This window comes from Populus euphratica, unplaced genomic scaffold, assembly GCF_000495115.2.
Source record: "Populus euphratica unplaced genomic scaffold, PopEup_1.0 scaffold253.1, whole genome shotgun sequence".
Lineage (NCBI taxonomy): Eukaryota > Viridiplantae > Streptophyta > Magnoliopsida > Malpighiales > Salicaceae > Populus > Populus euphratica.
Window position 1 is genome coordinate 213553 of NW_011500133.1, and position 25456 is coordinate 239008.

At 29.6% G+C, this 25456-nt stretch overlaps 3 protein-coding genes across 4 annotated transcripts in view; 1 reads left to right on the forward strand and 2 right to left on the reverse strand.

Annotated features, from left to right (window-relative positions):
- The first annotated feature begins 1106 nt into the window (after positions 1–1106).
- Positions 1107–3811, forward strand: LOC105110426 (uncharacterized). The gene is made up of 4 exons (XM_011005461.1): positions 1107–1422; positions 1510–1592; positions 3299–3354; positions 3446–3811. Exons 1-4 carry the CDS (start codon positions 1251–1253, stop codon positions 3522–3524), a joined length of 390 nt encoding a protein of 129 aa, XP_011003763.1. The 5' UTR covers positions 1107–1250; the 3' UTR covers positions 3525–3811.
- A 13557-nt stretch (positions 3812–17368) lies between these two features.
- Positions 17369–19075, reverse strand: LOC105110427 (U-box domain-containing protein 21-like). The gene has a single exon (XM_011005462.1). It carries the CDS (start codon positions 18798–18800, stop codon positions 17481–17483), a length of 1320 nt encoding a protein of 439 aa, XP_011003764.1. The 5' UTR covers positions 18801–19075; the 3' UTR covers positions 17369–17480.
- A 1691-nt stretch (positions 19076–20766) lies between these two features.
- The window catches only part of LOC105110428 (extra-large guanine nucleotide-binding protein 3-like), an 8303-nt gene continuing 3613 nt past the window's right edge, over positions 20767–25456 (reverse strand). For both annotated transcript variants that reach the window (XM_011005464.1, XM_011005463.1), the window contains 3 exons: positions 23710–23951; positions 21781–21950; positions 20767–21688 (listed from right to left, as the gene is read on the reverse strand). In XM_011005464.1, the coding sequence (XP_011003766.1) occupies positions 21106–21688; positions 21781–21950; positions 23710–23951 (995 nt within the window). In that variant the 3' untranslated portion in view covers positions 20767–21105. The remainder of the gene's footprint in view (positions 21689–21780; positions 21951–23709; positions 23952–25456) is intronic.

Here is a 25456-nt window from a genome sequence, read left to right on the forward strand (position 1 = left end):
TTTTATAATATGTGTGATTTAAAAAAAAATTATTTTTTAATATTAATTTGTTAAAAATTAAATTTCATGACTTTTCTATATTTGGTGCTTCTGATCGAATTATGGCTCGAGACACAAGTTTAATAGGCTAGAAAGGGTTGGCATTAGTTTTTTCTTTGACATGTTTTTTTTATTCCATCTCATAATTTAACATTGGTATTTTAAAAAATTAAATTTCATGATTTTTTTCATTATCTTTTCTATCAAACTATCTCGATTTTATAATCTGATCCATGGGTTTAACGTGTCAGCTTAGAAGGGTGTAAGCTTTTTTTTTTTACAATTGTTATTTTCTTATCTTTTTTGTATGTTTTTTTTAGTTTTATAATTTAATATATATTTGATTAGTTAAAAATTAGGTTTTAAGGTTTTTTAAAAAAATTCTATTGCTTCGAGTCAATGACTCAAATCACAGGTTTAATGGGTTAATAATGACTTGCATCATTTTTTTTTCTTTTTATTATTTAACATTATTTTTTTTTGTCAATTGAACATCATTTTTTTCTTAATATTTTTTATTGAGTCACATGGTTAGTATATAATAAACTATGTAGCAAGTTATTTGTAGTTGGATAAAAAAATTATATTATTATTATTAGTAGTAATATTATCATGGTTGATGATGATGTGACAATAATAATGAAGATAATTAAAAAAAAGGAAAATTTAATTCTCATTTTAATTTTTTTATATTATTATTATTATATTTAAACAATATCATTATTATCGTGGTTGATGATTATAAATATATAGGTGAAGATAATTAAAAAAAAAAGGAAGAAGGGAAATCTAATTCTCATTCTGATTTTTAATACTATCTACCTTCATAAAAATGAAACCATATCCAACGTTTATTTTCATTTCTATAATCCATTCTGATTTTTACTTTATTCTATTTTAACTAAATACATATAAAATAAAAATATTTTTTTTTTCAAATTCTATTATTTTCATTTATTGTCACCAAACAATCCATCCATTATTCCTAAATTATTGCTATTTATAAATTGTGAAGTAATAAAAAAACTCTTGCTCCCCACTTGGCACCTCTGGCTCTCTCATCGCAATCCAACGGCCCAAAATGCAAATCACAAAAGACATTGGAAAAAGAAAGAAAGGAAGGAAGAAAACCAAAAAACTTGGTTGTTAAGCAAAATCAGATAAAAAACAGAACAAGCAGTCCTTGGAAAGAAAATCGAAGACAAAAGAAAATGGCGTTGCAGTGGATGATACTGACATACCTAGTGGCAGCAGAGGCAGTAATTGCGGTACTCCTAACGCTACCGTCGCCAAAGCTATTGAAGGACCGATTGGTTTCTCTCATCTCTCTCCTTCTCCAGCCGGCTCTCTTTATTGTCCCTTTTGCCGGGTTCCAGCTCCTGGGTTTGTTTTTCTCTTCTTTTATGTGTACTCCTTTTCTTCTCTTTTGGGCTTTAGAAATTCTGGGTTTGATTTTCATCTTGTGAACAGATATATATTGGAAAATGGAGCATCGATTGATGTGCACTGGTGAGACCTGCACTGCTGCTGAAAGAGATCGTTATGAGAAATCTGTATGTTGATTTCATCTGATTTGCTGATTTGTTCTTCTTCTTTTCTTCTTTTTTGCTCTGTATAAGAGATGTGTTATTGGTTTTTGGCGATTTTTAATTATTACTAAGCGTTATCAAAGAAACGTTGGATGCCTTCAACGAAATTAAATAAATTAATGGAAATTGGGATTAGGGTCCTGAAAAATTAGATTTTTATTCTCTTTATATTTATAATTAATGAGGCTGTCATGATTTGTTTTGTAATCTTAAAGGGGTGGCAACTTGCTAAGAATCTGATGGGATATTTGGTGGCCAGGGATGTAATGTTTTATGTTATGGTTATGAAATGTTGGGGTGCCATTTTGTTTTGCTTATTGCGTTCTTGAAGCGTTGTTGGATGCTATTCATGAATCTTGTTATTGCCTCTGAAGTTTTGTGTATATGCAAGTTTACCCCATTGGGTTCTTGCTTATTTTCTTACGGTCATTCGCTGATATTTCATTGTAACCTCGCTTGAGCAGTTAACTGAGTTATTAAAAGACACGAAATTATCAAAACAGAAGAAAAGGTGTTATTGGGATAAAAAGTGGTTTAGTTGTTTGTCGTTTGTATATGTAAAGCGGTTGCTTGAATTTAGATTATTACTTGTAGCATCATGAATGTCCAAACAGCATGATTGTCATTAACCTGTTGGAAAGGTGGGAAATTGAAGAGGTGAGGTGCTAATGTGAAACATTGAATGCAAAAAAGAGTTATTCCCTGGGAATATGCCTGCAGTTGGTAGATGCCACTGGATCTGGAAGGGCAGAATTGAGCCAGTAATCTCTCTTATTCAGGACTCCTTGGATGTGTGTCGGGGGCTGAGGAGCAGGGTTACAGTTATTGCAGTTTTACTTAGTTTGCATTAGCACATAACAAGAAGCTAGATTCTGCATGAGTATTGTTGTCGATGCAGTTAGTTTAAGAAGAAATGACTCCATTAATAACAACTAGCTCCTTACACAATGATAAGTATTCCATTTCCAGTAGATTCCGTTCTGTAGATGCTGGATTTTCAGTTCCACAATAACATATGAACTTCTGTTGCATGCTCCAATATTTTAGCAAGTTATCAATTCCATGTAAGCATAGCAAGTAATGCACACGCTAGCCGGTTCCTGTAAAACATGCACACAACATGCATACAACATGCATCACCTCTCTGAGTAGTGGCATATACCTAATTTTTGAATTTCTGGTGGAGTGCTAAATTAAATATAAAAAAAAAACTCAAGGTTTATACCCCGTAATTATTTTTCAAAAGAATATGCCAGTAGTTATTTCCATTATTTCTGTTAGACATGAACAAATGTATAAGAACAAATCATATAATTTTTTACAGCTGTTGTAATGTTTGTTGTGCATGGAGATGTCCCCCCTTTTAACTGTCGAAAATCACTTGAAGCTGACATTTCTAGTATGAAGATTGATGATTTGAAATGGAAGGAGTAAACAAACGCTATCCCCCCTCCCTGACTAGAACCATGTCTCATAAATTTACTTAGATTGATAGATTAAGCACTAGGAGGTATATTACGTTGCATAGTCTGAAAACTACCTGTTCAAGCAGGGAAATGCATCTCATGAGGCTATATGTTAGAAGAATGTATTTGAATTAAAGTTGTAAACTGCTATTGTTTATTATCATTAGAATCTACACAAACTTACCGTTGAAGTCTGCTGTGCAGATCTACAAATCTCAAAGGAATGTCATTCTTTGCATTTCAGCATGCCTTCTCTACTGGTATATGTCTGGTTTGGAAGCTTTTGAAAATGCTTGATTTATTTATTTGCAATTCTGCCACGTGCCATTATATACTTATATGTGCCTGCAGGTGTGTTTATCGTGTATGCAAATTTCACAAGGAGATTCAGAGCTTGGAGGAAGTAGAGAAGAGATACAAGGAGCAGTAGTATTTCCTCACCTATCCCCATTTCATAACTAGGGGCTGAGAAGTAGTAGTGCTGTGTTTTGTATTGAATATGGACATTACGACTAGATATGTTGTCATGTTACAAATACGAGTGTTATGTATTTGCAAGTTTATCTTCTGTGCTTGTGGCCTGTATTTCTCCTGTTATTAGGCTGTTGCATTTTCCTCATACCCATGGAGAGTACAGTATGAACACTGCTGTTTGGAAAACTAAACTCTGCTATTTCTATATTATTTTTGTTTTAATCTACCAGACGTGTTCTTTTTTGGTTTTACATTCTCCTCTTGTCATGTCAGGCAAACGAATTCCTCTTCTTCTTCCTCTTCATTTGGAAAGGTTCGACACCTTAGAAATCCCCCGCCTCCGCCCCAGGTTTGATGACTTGAAGTTCGAGGGTTAGACTTAGTTGGGGAAACGCTCTCTGTGTGGCATTGAGCGGCTCTAATGAAGGTGTTACTGTTCTATTTAAGTGTTCTGCTGGATAAGTCCGTCTCTAGATTCTGAATTCCTAATCAACATAAATATGGAATGAAGCATCGAGCGCTAGAGCATGTGTTCTATATTATTTTTTAAAATATTTTTTGTTTTAAAATATATTAAAATAATAATTTTTTATTTTGTAAAATTTATTTAGAAGCATGGCTAGTGAACAGTGCTACGGTCTTTTTCTTCTTTCCTATTTTATAATTTCAATAAATGACCAAATGGGTCCTTTTTTTTAAATAATATATCAAATAAAAACCAAATGTTATGATTTTAAATCAATGTTTTATTTTCCATTTCGTCTGCATATACAAGCTTACACCTAGAAAATATTTTGTAATATGAACCAATCATTTTAATTGTAATCTAAGTGTTAATGAAATTTTATATTTTATATTACATGCGATATACATAGCTGCATTTCTATGCTATATGAAAAGTTATCTAATTATTAAATATTGTTGCGAAGATTGATCATGGATTTTATAATTCTTACTTACGGAAAAAAAAAAGATTTATCATAGATAACCTATGTTAGGAAACATTATATATATTGGCTTGAAATTTTAGTTTTTCTTTCCTTTTTTTCATAATATGTGCTCTTATGATGCCTTAATTTTAATTTAAAAGTATTCAAAATGAGGGTTAATTTAGTTTATTCATAAAATTAAAGGGAAAAAAGATTGTATATCAAAAGCACAGGCATGACTTCTAAAGTGTGGAATAAATTAAACTAAAATGTATTTCATAAATAAAATATAATTTGGAGACCAAAAGTTCTAAAACTTCAAATTACAAGGGAAATTAAGACTGGAAAGAAAAATAATAATTAAATTCCAAGTTTTTGAATTAAAGGAGGATATTCTTTTTTGTTAAGAAAATATTTATATAATATTTAAATTGGTGAAATAACTTTTATCAACTCTAGAATAATTGTTGAACAGCACGCCAACACAAAATAAAATTAACACCTCATAAATATTTGTTTTCCGAGCCATTGTGCTCCTAAGAAATTAAAGTCTTGTTGACTTATCTTGATCTTTCACCAATAAATTATTAAGAATTGAGAAAAATATTTTTTTTCTAATAGTTTTATGATATGATTGTGATCTTATAACAACTCAAGTGCTTATCGATTTTATTTTTTATATATATATATAAAAAAATGAGTGTTTCGTGTGTGAAGAAAAACTATTAATAAAATTTAGATAGAGAAACAGAGAGAGGTTCTAAATAAATAAAAAATTCAATAAAAATTTATTAAACTATTTGAAAACTCACATTGCAAGCCTTGAATTTAATATTATCATTCAATTAGGTCGTTTCTCAATTCAATCAATGAAACAATTAAATTGACTGTGTTGAAAATATAAAATATTTTACATATATGCATATGGTAGGAGTTTTTGCTATTTCTTTATAATTCTTTCTTTTTTATTTATTTTTAATAACACTTTTATTTTCAGAAAAAAAAATATTTCAATCAATAGCTTCTAGTGCAAAAGCAATCCAAAACCTTTTTATATTGGGATTTTGGATCAAAATTAAATTAAAAAATGAATTACATTATAACAACTCATATGTATATGAAAATCGCAACCTTTTGAAATTTTTATGCAAAACAAAGCAATCCTTTTATTATTATTATTATTATTATTATTATTATTATTATTATTAAGCTTATTATAGATACACTTTTTTGTAGAATTAAATTAATTTCGTATCCAGATTATTATGTACCTACGATGCTGTTCCGAATAAATATCCTAGTTATGATCCACACAAGAAAAAAGAGAGGCTATTTTTTGCTTATTAGCATAGTTTTTTTTTAAAAACATATCGGGCAAAATAACAATATTTTAAGAAAGAATATCTATAATAAATAAATAAAACTTTTATTAGATGTAATAATCAATAATGTCTTCTTTTCCAATCTTTTAGTTGAATAAAAAACATTACGAAAATGAGATCATCCCATTACATAATGAGATGGTAATTTTGTGAAAAATCTAGGTTTAATAATGTTAAAAAAATCACCTCAATTTAAGTAATTAAATTATTAAATAAGATTTTGAAATATAATTTATATTATTATTTGATATATTTTTTTAAGAAAAAGTTTTTTATTTTTAAAACTTATATAAACTTATATTATTTTATATTTAATTTTTATTAAATAGAATGAGGATGATAAAATTTAAACTTATGATTTTTTGGTTAATAAAACTTTGATACTATATTAAAAACTTTTTCAATTTAATTAAAAATTTAATAATAAGATATAAAGATATAATTTAAATTATTTTTTTATAAGTGATGCATATAATAATAATTAATGGAATTTAATTATAGGATCATTGTGGTACATATAATAATGATGGAATCACGATTTCAATCTCAAATGATATTATAAAATTGAACTCTATAACATGTTGATAAATGCAAACCTCGATTTCAATCTAAAAAAAAAAAAAATCCCTCTTGAACTGATTGGTGGACTGATGGCATGATTGTCATGTTACAGCAGCTCACGTGCTTGTCAATTATATCTTTTCATATGCAAAAATAATAAAAAGTAATAAGTGTTTCATGTGTGAATAAAACGAACTTATAATAATAAGATTTGGATAGGGAAATAGTGAGAAAAGTTTTAAATAAAAAACTTTGAATCAAGATTTATTAAACTATTTGCAAGCTTATATTAGAGACCTTAATTTAAGACTACATTATATTTTTATTTTTATTTATATTTTCAATTGTAAAATAACGAGTTTTCAAATGATGAATAATTTGAAATTGTGCTATCATAAGCTTCAAAAATAATTTAATGGGTCTAAATATGGGATAACGAAGACATTTCCTTTGTTTTTTTAGCTTTTACGTCTTCATGTAACATTTACAATACGAAGACAAATGAACTATTTAATAAAATTTAAAGGTTTTAATTTTTTTTCTTTCCCTTTAATTAAAGTTTTCTTTTTAGAAAAAAATTATACCATTTTCCCATGAATTAATGGGAAGAAACACCCAATACACTAAATATTAAAAATGATAAAATTAGATATAAAAAATTGCTTAGATTGTCTCAATTCATATATATAAACTAGATACTAAAATAGCTTAACATGAAAAAATTTAAGATTCAATTCTTATATATTTTGTACAGAAGACCTCCCTTCAAAATCATGTGTTCTAAAACACAAATTAGAAGAAATATAATGAAATTTGTATTCTATACTTAGCTGTAAGATATATCAATAGAGAAGATAAACTAGAAGTTAAAAATAGTTTGAATTAAGATTTTTTCAATGAAATATTAAAAAAATAATAAATATCAGTCAATACATGTTTTATTTTAAATGACAGTGCTTTGAGTTGAAAAAGTTTCGAACAAGAAAGCACAACTGATTCTACAACTAAATAAAAATATACCTCTATGTTTGAGAAAACAAAGAAGTTGTTTGAATCAACAAGTTCATTAATAAACTATGTTGTTAGCATTGTTAATCCAGTTGTATCGTGATAATAATGAAGTATAAGCAAATGAATCAAGATCTCATCAATGATCCAAACAAATATTTAAATACTTCTATTTAATTTTATAAATCAATGAAATAAAAGATTTAAAGATAAAGCGATTATCCATCAAAGAGAATTTAGAAGATTCTCTTACTAAGTCATTATCTATACTGAAGTATTAATGTTACATGAAACAATATCGTATTAGATATATGATCAATTGATTTTAGTGTAAGTGGAAGATTGTTAAATTAATATATCACGTAGTTAATGAGTTGATTATTTGTTATATTATTATATTAATATAAATATATATTTATTATTAATAAAATTTAAATTTAAATTTAAATTTTATAGTCATATAATATTATATTAGTGAAACTAATATTTGATTTGTGAATCTAGAATATAGATAAAGTTCATTGGATAAAATTATTTTGCAAAGAAAATTATAAAGTTATTATAATTATGAGATTTCTATTCCATCAAATCATTATTCTTAAAATGTTTTTTGTTGATACTCTCTTACATATTGGACATTCGTTAGAGCTGTAAAAATTGGCACATATATTTTTATGAAAGTAAACAATTGTTCTTTTAAGTTTAGGTGTAAGAGATACCTAAAACTAATATATAAGTGCTTATCATAAAACATGTGTATTGAACTGACTTGCATAAAAATTTCATATGAAAATATCACTTATATCTATGGAAAGACTCATGCAACAATTATATAAGTAATCATTAAACTTAAAACTATTAAGTTATTTTTTATAAGGAGTGTTATGTTTTAATCATGGTACATGTTATCTTGGTAAATGTAAGAAATGGACAGACATTGGATATTACATAAACTATATGAATATATTTGAGTGATTAAGAGATGATTCATCATCTTAGATGAATTAGAAAAAAATATTTCACATGTTCTCAAATAATATTGATTTTTAAATTCTTACGCGAGGTGGAATAAGATTTGAAAAGAATTTCAAATCTTATTCCAATGATCAATAACTATAATATTATGAACAAATATAATTTAACATAGCAGATACATTTCATGCTAAAATGTTTAAATCGAAACATTATTGATGAATGTATAATAATTATACCGAGAAACCGGTCACTAAAAGGTTAAGTTAAACTACTTGTGACTTTCATAATATTTGAAGGATCATATCACGTTGTTAGACGGTACACTTGATCTTCAAATATAAAGTAAATTAAATTGTTTGATTTATTTAAAATTATAATTTATATTTCATCTAACATATTAAGAACCTAATAAGTTATACACATTAGTAATCATTACTCAAAAATTAAACTAGGATAATTAATTAAGCATGACTTAATTAAAAAAAAATTTTGAAATTAAGCACTAGAATGACTTTAATTCAGGAATTATAATTCCAGTCCTAGAATAATCAAGTAGGGACTTGATTGATTAAATTTTTAAAATTATTCTTAAATAATATATAGATATTATCTAAGGAGAAAATATATATTTGTTATTTATAGGGTTTTTAGGATTCCTTATAAATATAAAATTATGCCTTTTATTTTGTAAAAAGTTGTCTGTTAAATAAAAAAATTACACAAGTCATAAAATAAAAAATTAACACTCTAAGCATAGCAATCCATCTCTCATAAATAGAAATTTAAGATATTTTTCATTCTTAATTTATGTGGATTATAGTTGAAGACCAGATAATTTGATGGCTTGTAGTTTTTAATAATACAACTTTTAAAAAATTATTTAAAACCGGAAAAAATCATATCTTCAAATAATAAATTATTAAATAACTTTAAATTTGTCTAATAAGATCTTAAAGGCTCTTAAATAATTTATTATTTTTTTTATTACAATATTCAAGAACCAACAGTGTGTGTATATACTATTTCTCCTCAATTCAGAAAATTTTAAGGATGATATTGACATTGAAGTGTTGAATCCTACAAACAATACTTCATCTCCAATATATGTTATCTAGCACCACCGTGAACAAGCATGATTAAGCTTAAATCCCTTGAAGTGTCATTAGACCTCGAAATTTTGTTTTGTCGTTCAACCACCAAAAGCCCATTGGAAGACTCCACCATGTACGGTGGAGAACCTCCTCTTAACACAGGATATATGGCGGAGCTAGGTCCTCTACATGTGAATTTTCAGGCTGAATGTCAATAACCCGCAGCGATCCATTGTACATCAAAGCATGAATTTTCGCCTTACAGAATATGACATTTGCAAAACATTGCAGACCTTGCAGGAATACTCTCCAAGACACATACATTATTATGAAGAAACCTAATCTCAATGAGCAAAAGCACAATGAACATCATATATATATATAAACAAAACAAAAAATATAACATTTCAATGGAGATATACCGTGATCGATGAAATTCTACTTTCACTGTCAGTCGGTGGTAACTCTCTGTAGTACTTCTCTGAGGAAGTTGGGAAGATCATGCAGACCGTTAGTGGAGGCTCTCCTATTTTGTAAGGAACCGCGAACTTATCGGATTTCTGCAATTAGAATTTGTTTTAAGCTCTTCCCAGAAAGGACTTCGAAAGTTTTACCTGTGGACTTCTCTTGTTATCTAACCAAGTAGGGCTTCGTCACATGGGCTTGCTTTAGCCCATTCTTCTTTCTTATTGTATTACTTTTCTTTTTGCAGTTCTAATTTAAAAGTCAAATTATATTAAATACCCTATTTTTTATTTTTTATTTTACCTTTTAACATATTCTAATTTTATGAATTTACCAAAAAAAATATTGAGACAGAAATGGAAAAACATATTTAGTGGTATAAATGAAAAAACTAAATTATTACATTTTAATATCTTTCTTAAAAATTGTGCGTGCATTTTTATTTAAGATACTTAATATAGGACCAAGAGAATATTTTTTCTCTCTAGATTTTTCAAAAAAAAATTGTTTCATATTATCAAAAAAAAAGAAGAAAACACTCAACAAAATTTCTAGATTTGCTAGCTGGATCTAATTTTCTGAATTTACCAAAAAAAATAAATTTAAATGCCAAGTTCGGGTGAGGAAGGGGAAGGCATTGTCATTTAATCCCTTTGTGCTTCATTTTCCCTTGTGTTCTCGATTTGCTAGCTGCTCTTTGATAACAGACTAATTGTCATAATATGAGAGGACTAACCTGAAAATCAAGGGGGAGTTTTTTCTTTTTTAGTGAGTTCGGTCGAAATAACATTTCTAGAAAATTTTGGATTTTTTTTTAATTAATTTGTTTGTATTTCTAATGTCAAAAATTAATTTTAAAAAAATAATAATAAAATATAATATTATTTTAATATATTTTCAAATAAATAACATCTACGGCATTTCTAATCTACCCTTTAGCAATTAAGGTTCAAACTTCCAATACATTAAAGTAATAAAAATTCTCATGAATCTTCAAATACTAGCTTGGATATAGCCTATCTTACACCACAGCAAAGAGATATATTGGTCTCCATGCTGCTATATAACTGTAAGTACAAAAATACAGGCAAATACCCCTTGTTATTATTGCCTCCAAAGTCTGGTCTATTAGTTTTTTAAATTTATAGCCTGATTCCTTTTACCTTGACTTGAACGTGTTAAATTAATGAGTAATTACAAGATGTTGTGATGCACGAGCACAAGGATTAGACGAAGTGGGTTAGTTTTTCTTTTCACAGGATTTGTAAATACCTCTTCTCCTTTCTCACAAAAAATATGATAGTATAATATTCTTGTTAAGGTTTATAGCCATTCCAGTCTTGCCTAAAAGTTAACCTGCTAGAGAGAGAGAGAGAGAGAGAGAGAGAGAGAGAGAGAGAGAATCATATATGGCGTTTTGTAGTGGAATGATAGTGGTAATTTAGGGGATAATTAACCAATTGTAATATGGTGGTAATGGAGTAAAGGTGATGGTGATCGAAAGAGGAATGATGATGGAATAAAGGTGATAATTATGGTGGCGGCGGGCAATAGTGTTTGGTGACAGCAAACAAGGATGAGGAGGAGAGGTGACCGTATTGCAATATGGTAATGGCGGTGATACATTGGCATGTCAGGTGGTGGTGGCTAAAATGGTTAATAATAAAGTGATAATATTAGAAGGGTTTGTTGATTTTTGTGTTTTAAAAATATTTTAAAAAAATTAATTTTTTATATTAATTTATTTATATTATTTAGATGTGCCATGTCAGAAATAATTTTTTAAAAATAAAAATAATATAATTTTGATATATTTTCAAGTAAAAAATATTTTAAAAAAATTAATTTTTTATATTAATTTATTTATATTATTTAGATGTGCCATGTCAGAAATAATTTTTTAAAAATAAAAATAATATAATTTTGATATATTTTCAAGTAAAAAATATTTTAAAAAATAATTGCTATCATACTTCTAAACACTTCTACATAAATTTATGAGCAACCTCTAAAGTTGACTTGATGATAAAAAAAAATAGTAAATTTTTTTTTGGATATAAATATAGTTTATTCCTTCTTTATTTAATATCAATAGATTTTAAAAATTTAAAGAGTATTGTAATTTAACTGATCAACCTCTAAATTTTCTTTTTAAAAATTATCAGTTTGATTTTAACATATTTTAAAATCACTGAAAACTTATATAATCTTTAATTTTAAAATTTATAAAATTAATTAAGATTTATAAATATCTTTAGGATAAACTATTAATGATTGATAGTTAAAATATTAATAATAAATCAAGTATAATTTTATAAATAAAAATGATTATCTATCATTTATGATTGTGATCATATCCCTAATAAATATTAATACAATAAAAGAAATCTCTAACAAATTATAAAATCATGAACATGTCAGATTCTTAGGTGGAATCACCACCTCTTTTTGCTTTTGTTTTACTATATTATTATAATAACATATGAATTAGAATATGAATAGAACTTCTATACATCCTTCTTCGAGGTCAACATAAGAATATATTTTAATTTAAATCTAATTTTTTTTCTAAAAACGATCCAAGTTTGTAAGTTTAATGTAAAGCATTCGACATTAATCTATTTAATTTCTTATAATATATTTTATGCTAACCAAACACTATCTAATTACTATAAAAAAGAATTTAGTTACAATATTATAGCTGTTAATTTTAAAATTTAAGCTATTTCATATACTATTTATAAAGAGAGCTAGACACACCAACAAGCAATTAAAATATTAGTGATACATAAAGTTGCTAGTTCGTGTCACGATCGAAGAAAGTACCAGGAAATTGCTAGTTCATGTCTTTTAGCTTCAGAACTTTACTAGATTAGACAAATCAGAGAGGACAACATATATATGATTGTAACACTCTATCAAAAGTAACCATGTTGTTTTTTTAAAAACATTAATATTATTAAAAACACGGTTATTTAGAAGATAGTTTTTTTAAAAAAAAATCTTACATTAAAAAAAAACAAATAAAAAATAATATCAGTAAAATTCTATGTTAATTTGTTCGAGATTTAATGTAATATGCATTGATTATACAACTTCAACTAATAAAAAAATAAAATAAAATCAAACTAAAACAGGAATCAAGATATGTTTAGTTTTCCAGTAACCATGTTGAACTGGTTCCAATATGGTTTAGTCTTCTTTTCGAGCACTTTTTTTTTGTCTTAATTACTCCACGAAAGTGTTTTGATCTTCCTTCTGGATATATATAAACGCGTTTAGTGTTTTAGCTTCTACTATTAATTTCAAAAGAGAAAGGTTCGTTGTTTGCTTCTGCATGTCAGTTTCTTTCTTTTGAAAATAATTGAAGGCAGGCTACGGGAGAACGATGGTACGGATGTCCATAACCTGCCGCATTCTAGCTCGAGGATACATTCCAAATTAATGTGTAACACGTCAAAAACGTGTATGCACTTGATCTGCGTCATTTCATATATGAACAAAATCTGCTTTCAAACTAACCACGTCCTAGCTTGATCTGTATAATGTGAGTTTCGCTGAATTATCAGTAACTGCTAACGAAGCACCAAATCATCTGCAGTGACCTAATTGTATCTTCTTCGAAAGCACGAATGCTATGGTATCTTCTGTACGAAATTATGTATACCAAAAAGCTTGTATTCACGGACATATCACTCAACGAATCAAACATGTCTGAACATCTGATATAAATTCAGCTATTTCTGCTATAAATTCACCCCACTTGAGACCAATTAAGTTCTAGCCAATAAAGCCACGCTTGCCTTGTCGCGCAGGAGCTTGAAAGCAATATTACTGCTTCCTTGTAATAACTTCGTGTGGAAGAACGAAAAGAAAGAGCCGCTTGACACCATATTGCAAATGGGCAGCACGAATGATTGAAAATTAATGCCAAGAGAAAAATCCATTGATAACTATTTTGGTGTTATATTTGAATAAAATAGCAAATTAAATCAGCATAATATTCCTAAAAATGATAGCATGAGATCATGAACATTGAATCGATGTTTAAAATACAACTTCTAAGAAACAATATATGTTTCTATACAACTGGGGGACATAAGATGATATCTATATGATTGTGTATCGATTAAGAACAGCCAATGTTCATAATATAGATACACACTTTTTACATGTTTTTAAATAGGCCATGTTTAAGGTGTTGATTAGGTATATTTTGTTTTTTTCCATGCTATGATATTGAGCTCATATTAGGTATATTAACATCAACATTAAACAAAAAACATAAAGAACATGACTAAATTATTGTAGTTACATCCATAAAACATTATTCATTGAAGTGGTGTTTTTGTCTACATTAGATTTTAATTGAACACTTTAATAATTTTTTTTAATTTTATTATTTAATATTAGGTTGTTTTAAAGATTTTATTTTGTAATTTTCTTTATTTTTTTTGTTGAGTTACATACTAATATCATGAATTATTTTTTTTCTCAATTTTAACCTTCAACATTAGATGTTAGAAGTGATGCTTTATAATTTTTATTTTTTCTATAATTTATTTCAATATCATAACTCATGTCGCATGTTTAATAGGTTAATCTGGATTAATTCAGGTCTTTTTTTTTGCAGCTTTTTCAAATTAATTTTATTTTTCAACATTGAACTGGTTGGAAATTAAACTTTATATCCTTTTTTATTTGGTTTCTATGGGATTACTCCAATAACATGATCCAGGTCGTGAGTTTGATAATTTTACCTAGGTTGACTGTATTTATTTTTTTGGTTCTTTTGTAATTGAATATTTTTTAACTAGACTTGGCAAGTTAATTCGATTCATTTTTTTCTTAATTTCACCCTCCAACAACTCTTTTTTTTTTTTAATATTAGGTTGTTTAAGAATTGGGTATAAGAAGTTTTGCTTTTCAATTTATTTTTCTATAGAGTTATATCATTTTCATATATTTATTTATTTTTCTCGATTTCAATCTTCAACATTATATTTGTTAGAAATAAAACTTTATAATTTTTTTATTTTTTTAATAAATTATCTCGATTTCATGACTTAGATAACAGGTTTAACAAATTAGCATGGATTGACTTTAGTTGTTTTTTTTTCCTTTCTTAATTAACTTTTTTTATTTTGATGTCATGCTTTCAACACTAGGTTGGTTAGCAACTAGGCATTATGATTTTATTATTATTATTATGGGTTATCTTGATCTTATGATTAAATTTACGTGTTTGACAGGTTGACTTGAGTAGTTGTTTTTTTAATTTAATATTTCTTTTTAATTTTATCTTTTAATATTGAATTGATTTTCATAATTTATTTTCTATAACTTTATCATTAATCTAATATGTTAAAATTTCAATATTTAAAAAAAATCATTCAATATATTATTATATTAATATTTTAAAAAAATAATCTAATATACAATATATTTTAAGTTTATAATTAATTTCTTTTACAAAACATGTTAATAAGACTTAATAATTTTTTTATATTAAAAAAATAATAATCCAACTCTAAGGGCATTGCAAGCCAATTTCTAGTTTTGCCTTGAACAACAAGAGTTCACAAGGTGAGGAACGAAAACATGTGAAGCAAGATAGTCAAAGACACCGATGTGACAGCTGAGGCAAATGATGGAGGTGTTCAAGTTGATTAATTAGGACCTGTTCTTTTATAAATCTGTAAATTAACTTTAATCACTTTAAGAATGATTTCGGGTAGGACTATACATCAATATTAAAATATTAAAAACAAGTGGTCGGTGAACTCTTTTACGTATTCAGAATCTGAAAACAATCATCCCATGTCCCTCCTCCACTTGTCTTCCCTTCCGCCGTGAAGAAACTCGCAGTTTGACTCTGAAGAAAACACATCACAATTTGACCCCTTACTTTGAACAGATCAATAGCCTTCTATGTTAAGTTAACATATACATATATATATATATAGCAAGTTTGAATGTGTATATACCTCAGCTTATTAAACTGAAGAAAAGAGATTAAATGGTGTTTGAAATTGAATTTTCTGCATGTGAATTGTTCAAAGAACAACAGTTCTTCATGGGGCAGAATGGCTGACGAAAGAAAAGAATGCAGTTGTAGAGGAGTTGACAGGGAAAAAACCTCTTTGATTAGGTCAAGAAGGTGCTCGGTCGCGAGCACTTCTTCATCGCGGCTGGCAACAATTTTCATGGTCTATGGTCTATACAATAGTAATTATCTATACCTTTGAGCTTATAATCAACTGGCATCGTTTTTGTTTTTGAAAAATCTCGAATTCAAATATTGTATAGAATAAAGAATTAGGAGTGTATTTTTACATTTCAAAAATATTTTTAAAATTCTTTTATTTTTTTTGGCTAATTATTTTTACATCATTTTAATATGTTGGTATTAAAAATAAAATTTAAAAATAAAAAAAATATTATTTTAATATATTTCTAAATAAAAAATACTTTAAAAAATAATTATTAATATATTAATAAATACGTGTGTATAGAAAGATTTTAGGTGGTCAAATTGTATCTATTGATAGAAAGATTTTAGGTGGTCAAATTGGATCTATTGCATATACTTAAAGCGTAGAATAGATAAAAAAAAAAATCATAAATTATTCCAGCAAAAAGTGATAAAAATTCTCACTTATTAAAAAATTTATATTTTAGTCTTTTATCTCCTATTTTTCTTTCCTAATTTTGTTTGTTTCTTTCTTAAAGTATCTCCAAATAATATATTATTTAAATGACTCAAATTGATAATATGACTTTTTAAATAGTATAAATATAGTTTTTTTTATTAAATGCACTTTAACTATAAAAAATCATTTAAAAGAGTCGATTATATTTTAATATATTTGATACACAATTATTTTAATAATTTGATATGACTTAATTGACTTGATAAGTTTAAAAACAACCAAAATAATTCTCAATCAACTAATATTAAAAGATTAAATTAAAAAAATAATTAAAAAATAACAAAAAAAGGTCGTTAAACTCATGATACGAGTCGTGAAACCAAGATAAGCTTATAGAAAATAAATAAATAAAATATAAATTTAAAAAAAAATCAAAAGAAAAAAACCATTGAAAAGAAAAAAAATATTATTGCAATAAATAAATAGTATTTTGTAAGGTTTTGATATTAATAGGTAGAAATAATATTCTTATATAAGAGAAATAGTATCTTAGTATTTTGTTGAGATTATCCCTTATAGCATATAAAACAAGCATTAAAAAGCCAAATATATATAATATATATATAGCACATCTCTTGAAGATGTCCGAATACCGTAAGTATTCAGTAATTACACTGAAATCTTTCATTATATTCCTGGAAAGGATTAAGAGAAGAAGATTCTGACTCATGCGATAAACCAAAAAAAAAAAATGTACATATATATATGTTGAATTAGTATTACAAATTACAGAATTGATCTGAAAAATGAAGAATTGATGAATATGATATTGCAAAATCTTGAGTGTTTCAAAATGACCGTTTAAGATTTTTGAAATCTACTGAGTCAATGCATTCCAATCCATCTCTGTAAGGACTCATCAGTTTTAGAAGTTCTGTTGTCTTCTCCTTTGTCTCATCTCCACAGCCAAGCTGTAGGAGCAACACTAGCTTCTGAAATAAACCTACTTGAAGAGCCTCAACCAGGACGTTCTCTTCATGTTTCTTTCCATACTTGCCAAGCTTCCAAATGGCAGAAACTGAAGACTGCGTTGCCAATTCTGATACCCTTAAGATTTTCTTTACCAAGACTGGACATGTTAGAGCATTCCTGTAGGCCTCTTCTCTTCCTTCTTCACAATCACAAAGTATATCAAAAACACCTAATGCTCTCTCACTTGTGCTCCTTTCTGAGTCTATGGCAACTTCTAATAACAAAGAAACCAGGCCCATCTCCACTAATGCTGATCTGGTCTTTATGCTAGTGGAAGAAGGAGATGATACTAGATAGAATATTACCATAAGAGAAGCTTTGGTGATTGCAGGGCAAATTGGGTCTTTAATGAACCTAAAAAGCACTTCATTCACCTCTTCAATGGCTGCCAATGCTTCTACCTGTTTTTGGTCTAAAGAAACAATCTCTCTTAATGCAATCATGGAGTCTTGCTTCACCGAAAGATCTCCGCTTTTCAAGAACCACACCAAGCAGCGTAAAGAATCTTGCGAGCCTAAATGCGCTTGTGCTTCTGCATCAAGTGAATGTTGGAATATAGGAAACATCCAATTCATGGCAGATAATATCTCCTCCAACACATTAGCATTTCTTTCAAAAGAATCTCTCGCAAATGAATCAAACGCGGCTGCAAACACACTAATTGCTCCATTCACCACGATACAACGCCTGTTACGCTCGCTTTCATTGCCCCATTTCTTGATTTTCTGCACCAGTTCTAGGCACCCTACCCCATTCAAACGCTTTGCCGAGTCCTCCAAACTAAAAAGAACCTCCAAGACCTGAGCTCCCAAAACCGGAACTCGAGGTGTTGGGATTCGTTCGACTCCATAGTTACGATTCGCCACACCCCAATCTTGAATCATTTTCCTAAGACTGTGATTAGGAATCTGATCAAAACTCCTTAGCACTTGATTCGTTACCGGGCACGTAAAATTCCCACCCTCGAGCCACGTTTCTATGCTCTCCCGATCATACGTTATCCCAGAAGATAATGTGACGGGATCCTTCATAAGATCAAGAGATATTGGGCAAAGAAACTGGTTTGGAATCACCAAATCCTCGACTTTGAACAGCTTTTCTCGAGCAGCTTTCTTCCTTTTCCAACTAAAAACCATATTTTCTTTTGCCTGGACAAGATGCTAGGTGCTTTGGCCTTGTTAGTGAAATGTATATAGAATGTTTTGGCTACGTTGTTGATCAAAAGATGCAAAGATTTTTCTTGCAATTGATGAAAATATTATGGCATTGGGTTTGGTTTGGTTGGTTTTATAAGCAAAGAAACAAGGCGGTATACAGGGGGCTAAAAAGGTCTCAGCTTTCAGATCTTGGACGCCGCGTCCAAGGTTTAGACCTTGAAAAGTGAAGCGAAGAGAAAAGAAGAAGCATTCAAATTGATGAATAGCATGCGTAAATACATAAACAAACGAAAACCGAGAGTCAGTAATATTTCGATGGAATTATTTATTTTTATTTTTGAATATTGAACGTTGAATGTTTGAAAGAGGAGTCGTCCGCTGTTTGTCGTTTTGACGCGTTCCATGAAGATTTCTTTCTTTTTCTTCTTCAATAAGCTCTTTCCACGCTTCTTAGTTTTTAATTACCAATTTCTTTTATTTTCAGAAAGACCAAATAAATATTGTCTTCCAATTCCCTTTTGTGTGTGTAGATGCAGATTTATTTATCAATTATTTTATTATTAAAAGATTCATTTAATAAAATATTTATTCTTAATTGATGTTTAAGTCAACATCGTAGCTAGAATAAAATAAAATAAAAAGTTTTCTGATTAAGCTTTTGAAATTCTTTGGAAATTGATGGTGCAAAATATTATTCAAACTAAAACTATTATAGTCTACAAAGCATAAGCTACTTGGATTGACATTTTCTCTTGCTGTTTTGCGAGGAAGATTAATGATATTATAATGTTTGATGCAAAATATTATCTTATACATTTACAAAACTTTGCCTTTCTTATGGAGCTCCATCAGTGAAACTATTATAATGTTTGATGCAAAATATTCTCTCTTGCGTGTAGATCCTTCTACAGTCTATGGAGGTGAAACTATACTTGAAATTACAAGTAAAATAAAAAACTAAAAGATACAAGATTGGAACAAGGATGGCATATATGGCTAACTATGAATTTCCAACAATTTTTATTTTTGCTTTTGTTTATTTTTTGATCCCCAAGATAGAGAAAGGACAAAAAAGACTCATCTGAAAATAACAAAGAAAAAAAAGTTATTAATTTTTATTATTTTAACAAAAAAATAATTAAAATTAATAATAAAGAATTATGATCAACAAGAGAAGTTTGAAGGTGGTGGTTTTAAGTTTTTTATTGACTAAAAAAGTAAATTGAACTCAAAAGGGAATTTTTTTTTTTAAGGTATAATTTTGTGTTGTTAAATTAATTCTAGAGTGTTTTGGGTTCAAAGATTAGTTTGTTAAGATGTGAAGTATATTTTACAGATGAAAATAGCTTGAAAAATAGATTTTAAAGAAAAAAAATCAATCTCTTAATATACTATACAACTATCCACTAACCAACAAGGGAAAGGTAATTAGACAACTTTTTGCTTGCTTAGTTTTTTTTAAAATAAAGAAATAAAAAAAAAAAGGAGTCACCCGCTCCTTAATCCAAAATTTGAGGGGAAAAAATTAATAATAATAATAATAAAGCCCAAAGCGAGGCATGTGCTTTTCTTAGTTCAAGCAGAGTCACCCCCATACCCTAACCTGTTTATTTTTTTAATTTATTTTCAGCTTTTTTATAAGTAAGTTTATTTTAAATATTATTGAATAAACCATTACGGGTTCAAGCCAGGTCATCGCCCATACCGTATCCTTGCATGGGTTCAAGAATTCAAAAACAAAATCCGATAAATTATTGAATTATAACAGGAAAGATACGGTGACATAACCCTTGTCCGCAGGGAGACGGATCCGGCAGGAGGGACCGGAGGAAAGGCAGGGAGAGAACCACCTGGTGCCACCTAACTTCACAAAGCAACTATTTTTATCCATTTTTACTCGCTTGTAAAAATAAAAAAAAATAAAAAATCAGAAACCCAAAAGGCATGCATGCAAAACAGATTATCTCATTCGATGATCAAACTCAAGGAAGTGAAACTCCTATGAATAATAAGAGGGAGGAATATACAAACTGACAAGCTCTCAGGTTAAGAAGTGCCAAAAACATTGCTCCGATCAGTTGCATGATTCACAAAAGCTGGTTTTACTCATAAGTAACAGGACATTGTACAAATGGATAAATCCTCCCAAAGAATACCATCAACTCCCCAAAACCAGATTGAGGCTTCGTATGAATCAATCGGCCTTGATCCTAATAACATCACACAGCAATATCAAATTTACCTCACTGCAATCTCCTGGTTCAAAATGCTGGCTCATAAATGCCTATTCCTGTCTGATAAATGGGGAGGAGCTCGTTTCTGTGCTATAAAACGAGTCTTCCATAGGGATTCCATACACGTTATCGTGCTTTTCTTCATCCCACTTGAGGACCTCCCTTATGTACTTGAATGCTTCGTCCACTGAAGTACGTTCCCTAGCTCTGGTCTGAAATACAAACAGCTTCTGACCAGTAAGTGAAAAATATAATTCCTTGAATTTCACTGCCACATAAAAGTATGCTTGCTGCGCCAGGGTTTGACTATTGTTATGGGGCTTCAAAGGCTGGAAGTCCTCGAACCACTCGCAAGCCGACAAAGGAACCTGGTTGATCTTTTCCTCCAATGCATCATACTTGTTCAGCAAAAGCACGAAAGGGGTGTCCATAAAACAAGGGTGCCTAACCAGGCTCTCAAACAAGTCCCTACTAGCAATCATTTTGTTACAAGGGGGACCTGTACCATGAGCCCAAATCTGGTCGTAGTCGTTTAAGGCTACACAGAAGATAATTGCCCTCACATCTTCAAACATTTCCAGCCATTTGCAACCATCACGCAATCCCTTTGAATTTATGCGAATTAGTTGGTACCTGAGGCAATGGGAAATTTCCGGATAGATGACAGAACATTACTTTCAGCGGCAGTGAAGGTAAAGATGATGCAAACAGAATAAAAATTTTACCTGGTCAAGGGAGGTGTACAGTCAAAGTTTTCATTGTATATCTCCGACATGGGACTTCTATCATCAAATGTGAATTCCATGAAGGCAAGACTGTTGTTCTGTGTGACTCCTTCAGCATATAAAATGTCCTTCTCTGAAGGTTCATATTCATTGCTTGATATCTCAATGGTCTGCAAGAAATAACAGCACAATACACAAACTTAATTAAGGTTCATATTCATTGCTTGATATAAAAGGATGGTTTTACAGTCAGATAACATCAAAAAATCATTTCAAATCAAAAGCTTATCGTATTAGATGAGGCCCTAGGAAAACAAGAAAAAAAAATCCCCGCAACCCCTTCATTAAATTCCCTCATCAATTTTTTAATCAAAAAAGAAAACTCATTCATCTATTTGTTGAAGGAATTTCATTTCATGCTAATGACATGATGTTATTATTATAAGGGAGAAGGCAGTTACAACACTGTTTTTTAACTTATGTAAACAGAACACTTAGTTTCAAGATTTTCAAAAAGGTTCAGGCATAACATCTAAATGATACAGACATGAACTCCAATATAAAATTCATTTCTTACCACACAAATATCAGACATCTCACAGTGAAGCATGTAAAAAATACGAAAATTGTATAATGGAAAGAGCTTTATAGTTAATGTAGCGTTATCATGTACATTGCATGAAATGTATGATGTCAAATATGCATACAAATATTCTTACCACACAAATATCAGACATCTCACAGTGAAGCATGTAAAAAATACGAAAATTGTATAATGGAAAGAGCTTTATAGTTAATGTAGCGTTATCATGTACATTGCATGAAATGTATGATGTCAAATATGCATACAAATATTCTTACCACACAAATATCAGACATCTCACAGTGAAGCATGTAAAAAATACGAAAATTGTATAATGGAAAGAGCTTTATAGTTAATGTAGCGTTATCATGTACATTGCATGAAATGTATGATGTCAAATATGCATACACATATGTCTGCACATGATATCTATTTGATTTATTCAATCCAGATTCTAGATGGCAAGAACTACAGAATCATGATAGGTTAGTAAATATCCGTTCCTTGAAAAAATAGGTAAAAGATGCATTTTTACTCTGCCTTGAGCTATTCAATCACTTCCGCTAGAAATCAAACCAGAGTACTTGACAATATTGGAGATTAACAGATAGATTAACCTAATTCTAAAGGGAATAAACGACTTCAACTGCCTCCACAATAAAATCATATCTAAAAATTGTTGAAATCCCCAGAAAAAGCAGCAAAATAAACCATCAAAGAGAAATAAATATTAACCATGAAAGACTCTAGAAGATTTTCTGGTTGTTGAACTCTCAACAACAGTGCTTTGAGTTCTAGACCCCATTACAAAAAATCAAGAAGTAAATCAGCACAGAAGTTGCATCACTGTTACAAATGGAATGTTATTGAATCGGTACTTTCATCTAGTCAAATTGTTGTCCAAGTTGCATGGACAGTTTGGCATTCATGCTTCTCTTCTCGACTCTTCCATCAACAAAATTATCATGCCCACTTTACTAGGTAAGAGATTAACATAGATACTGATGCCACCTCATTATTCTTGGTTTTCTTTTTGAGGTTACTATCCTCTTGCTTTTCCATGTATGTATTGGAATAAGGACGAAGGAAACTGAATCTGAATAAACATGATTTGGAGGGGCTACCCGATAAAATTGCAGTGGTCTTATAACTGAGAGATATATCTGGCACAAAGCAAAACATTGTGCATCTAATCTACAATAATTATATCGACAATTCAAAAATTCCAGAAAGAGATGAGAAAAGATCCCAAAAAAGGCATTGTATGGAGCTAGACAAAATGAACACGGACATCTTCTAATTGCTTGTAAATAAACAAAGCTAAAGTAGAGATGCTTGAGGCATACCCGATCTAAGAAATATTTAGCAACAACAGGAAGATGATGCAATTCTTCCCTTCTCTTGTAGGTTTCCTGAATGGCAGGGTCCTTCCAGATCTCATCCACAATAGGAGCATACTCTCGTGTTGCAGCAGGAAAAAATGCATCCAAATCTCCCGTTGCCATGATATCTAATAACCAGTCAGAAAAATGCTTGAACCTTTGGTTAATGGAGTAGATGCATTTCTCACTTGTTTCGTCTCCTTCACCTGAAATTATTTCATGCTGAACCACTTACTAAGGTTTATTATGGCCACAGGCAGCATCAAATTACATTTTATGCATATCCGTATCATTATGGAAAGCAAGGCTTTCCCTATCATAGATGGCTAATGACCAATCCAATGTCACACAAGAAGTTAAGTAAAAAGAATACCTACACAGCTCTTGGAAATTGAGGAATTAAGGTGGCTATCATGCTGTTTCCAAACAAAGTAGATGAGACAGTGAGAGAGAGAGAGAGAGAGAGAGACCAAGATCCAAGTGCAGATATTGGATAAATCACCCAAACAGGCATCATTTGATCATGTTGTAGTCTTTATCTAGTTTTATGTATTAAGTAAACATGATGGTGAATTCTTCCTACCCATCAAAGTCTCTTGAAAACAGACATATTCCTTCATGAACACTTCAACTCTAAAGCTTCTACATAAATGCTAGGCTATTGCAGAGTATCCTGATAGGACCCCACCAATTGAGACTCAATCTATGCTCCTAGTCTCCCATGAGATATTTATCATTTTCCACTTTTATTTTCACACTAGACTTAGTAACAGCTTCTTGCTATGCATTCTCCATGATGTTAGAAACTGATCACCAAGTTTGTTAAGAAGAACATAAGCACTGCCTCTAAAAAAGAAGAATCAGAATCTAAATATGCAACAAGTAACAAGGTTATACGTGTGAAAGAGTCCATCATTTCCGATTCTGCACCATAGCGAACAATCTATCTCATCTGATCTAGCACATAATTCCTTTCCAAAATGAATGTTCCCTCTCTGTGATGTAAGCAACCCTACAATTAGAGAACTCCTGGGTGAAATCTTACATGATAAAATATTTACTATGTAACTCTTAAGTGTTGATGTCATATTTGTCAAGGCCAGTAAAAAAAAAAAAAAATCACATCCAGACTGCTAGCATGATTGTTTTCATTTCTTGCTCCCACATGAATGGAAGACCTGATTTGATATAGTCAACTTGAAGCCTTTTTTACAATATCATCGAGCCATGTTTCATAACAAGATTCAAGCCTAGTTGAGTAACCAATCATTCAAATGCTAACCTGTCAGGTCAATGAATCTATAAGCAGCTTCATTCACTTTCTACTAGAGACACTGAGCAGGAAAGCCCTCTTATTAAACTGTTAATTAAGTAGGCAGTCTTGCACTGTAGCCGCAAGATAAGGCCTGTGTTGATTAAATATTTGCTACAAGCCCTAGCTTCTGAGTTGATTGGCAACATATTTGTCACTTCCAGTAAAAAAATCACATCCAGACTCTGAGTATGAATGTTTTCATTCTATCTCTTTCTCGGAGTTGAAAGACTAGACCTGATATAGTCAACTTTAAGCCATATTTGCCAAATAAATGAGCCAAACTCCTTATTAGCTTGCTTCAAGTCACAGTTACTTTCTTCCAAATGTTAATCCATTATCTCAATGCACCCATAAATTTGCTCCAATTACTTTTTTCTAAAGACACCAAGCAGGAAT

Bases quoted from the DNA above. Each gene is read 5' to 3' on its own strand.
- LOC105110426 (XM_011005461.1), top strand. From the start codon at position 1,251: ATGGCGTTGCAGTGGATGATACTGACATACCTAGTGGCAGCAGAGGCA. The intron at 1,423-1,509 runs GTTTGTTTTTCT...TCTTGTGAACAG, and splicing joins TGCCGGGTTCCAGCTCCTGG to ATATATATTGGAAAATGGAG. The intron at 1,593-3,298 runs GTATGTTGATTT...TCTGCTGTGCAG, and splicing joins GAGATCGTTATGAGAAATCT to ATCTACAAATCTCAAAGGAA.
- LOC105110427 (XM_011005462.1), bottom strand. From the start codon at position 18,800: ATGGTTTTTAGTTGGAAAAGGAAGAAAGCTGCTCGAGAAAAGCTGTTC.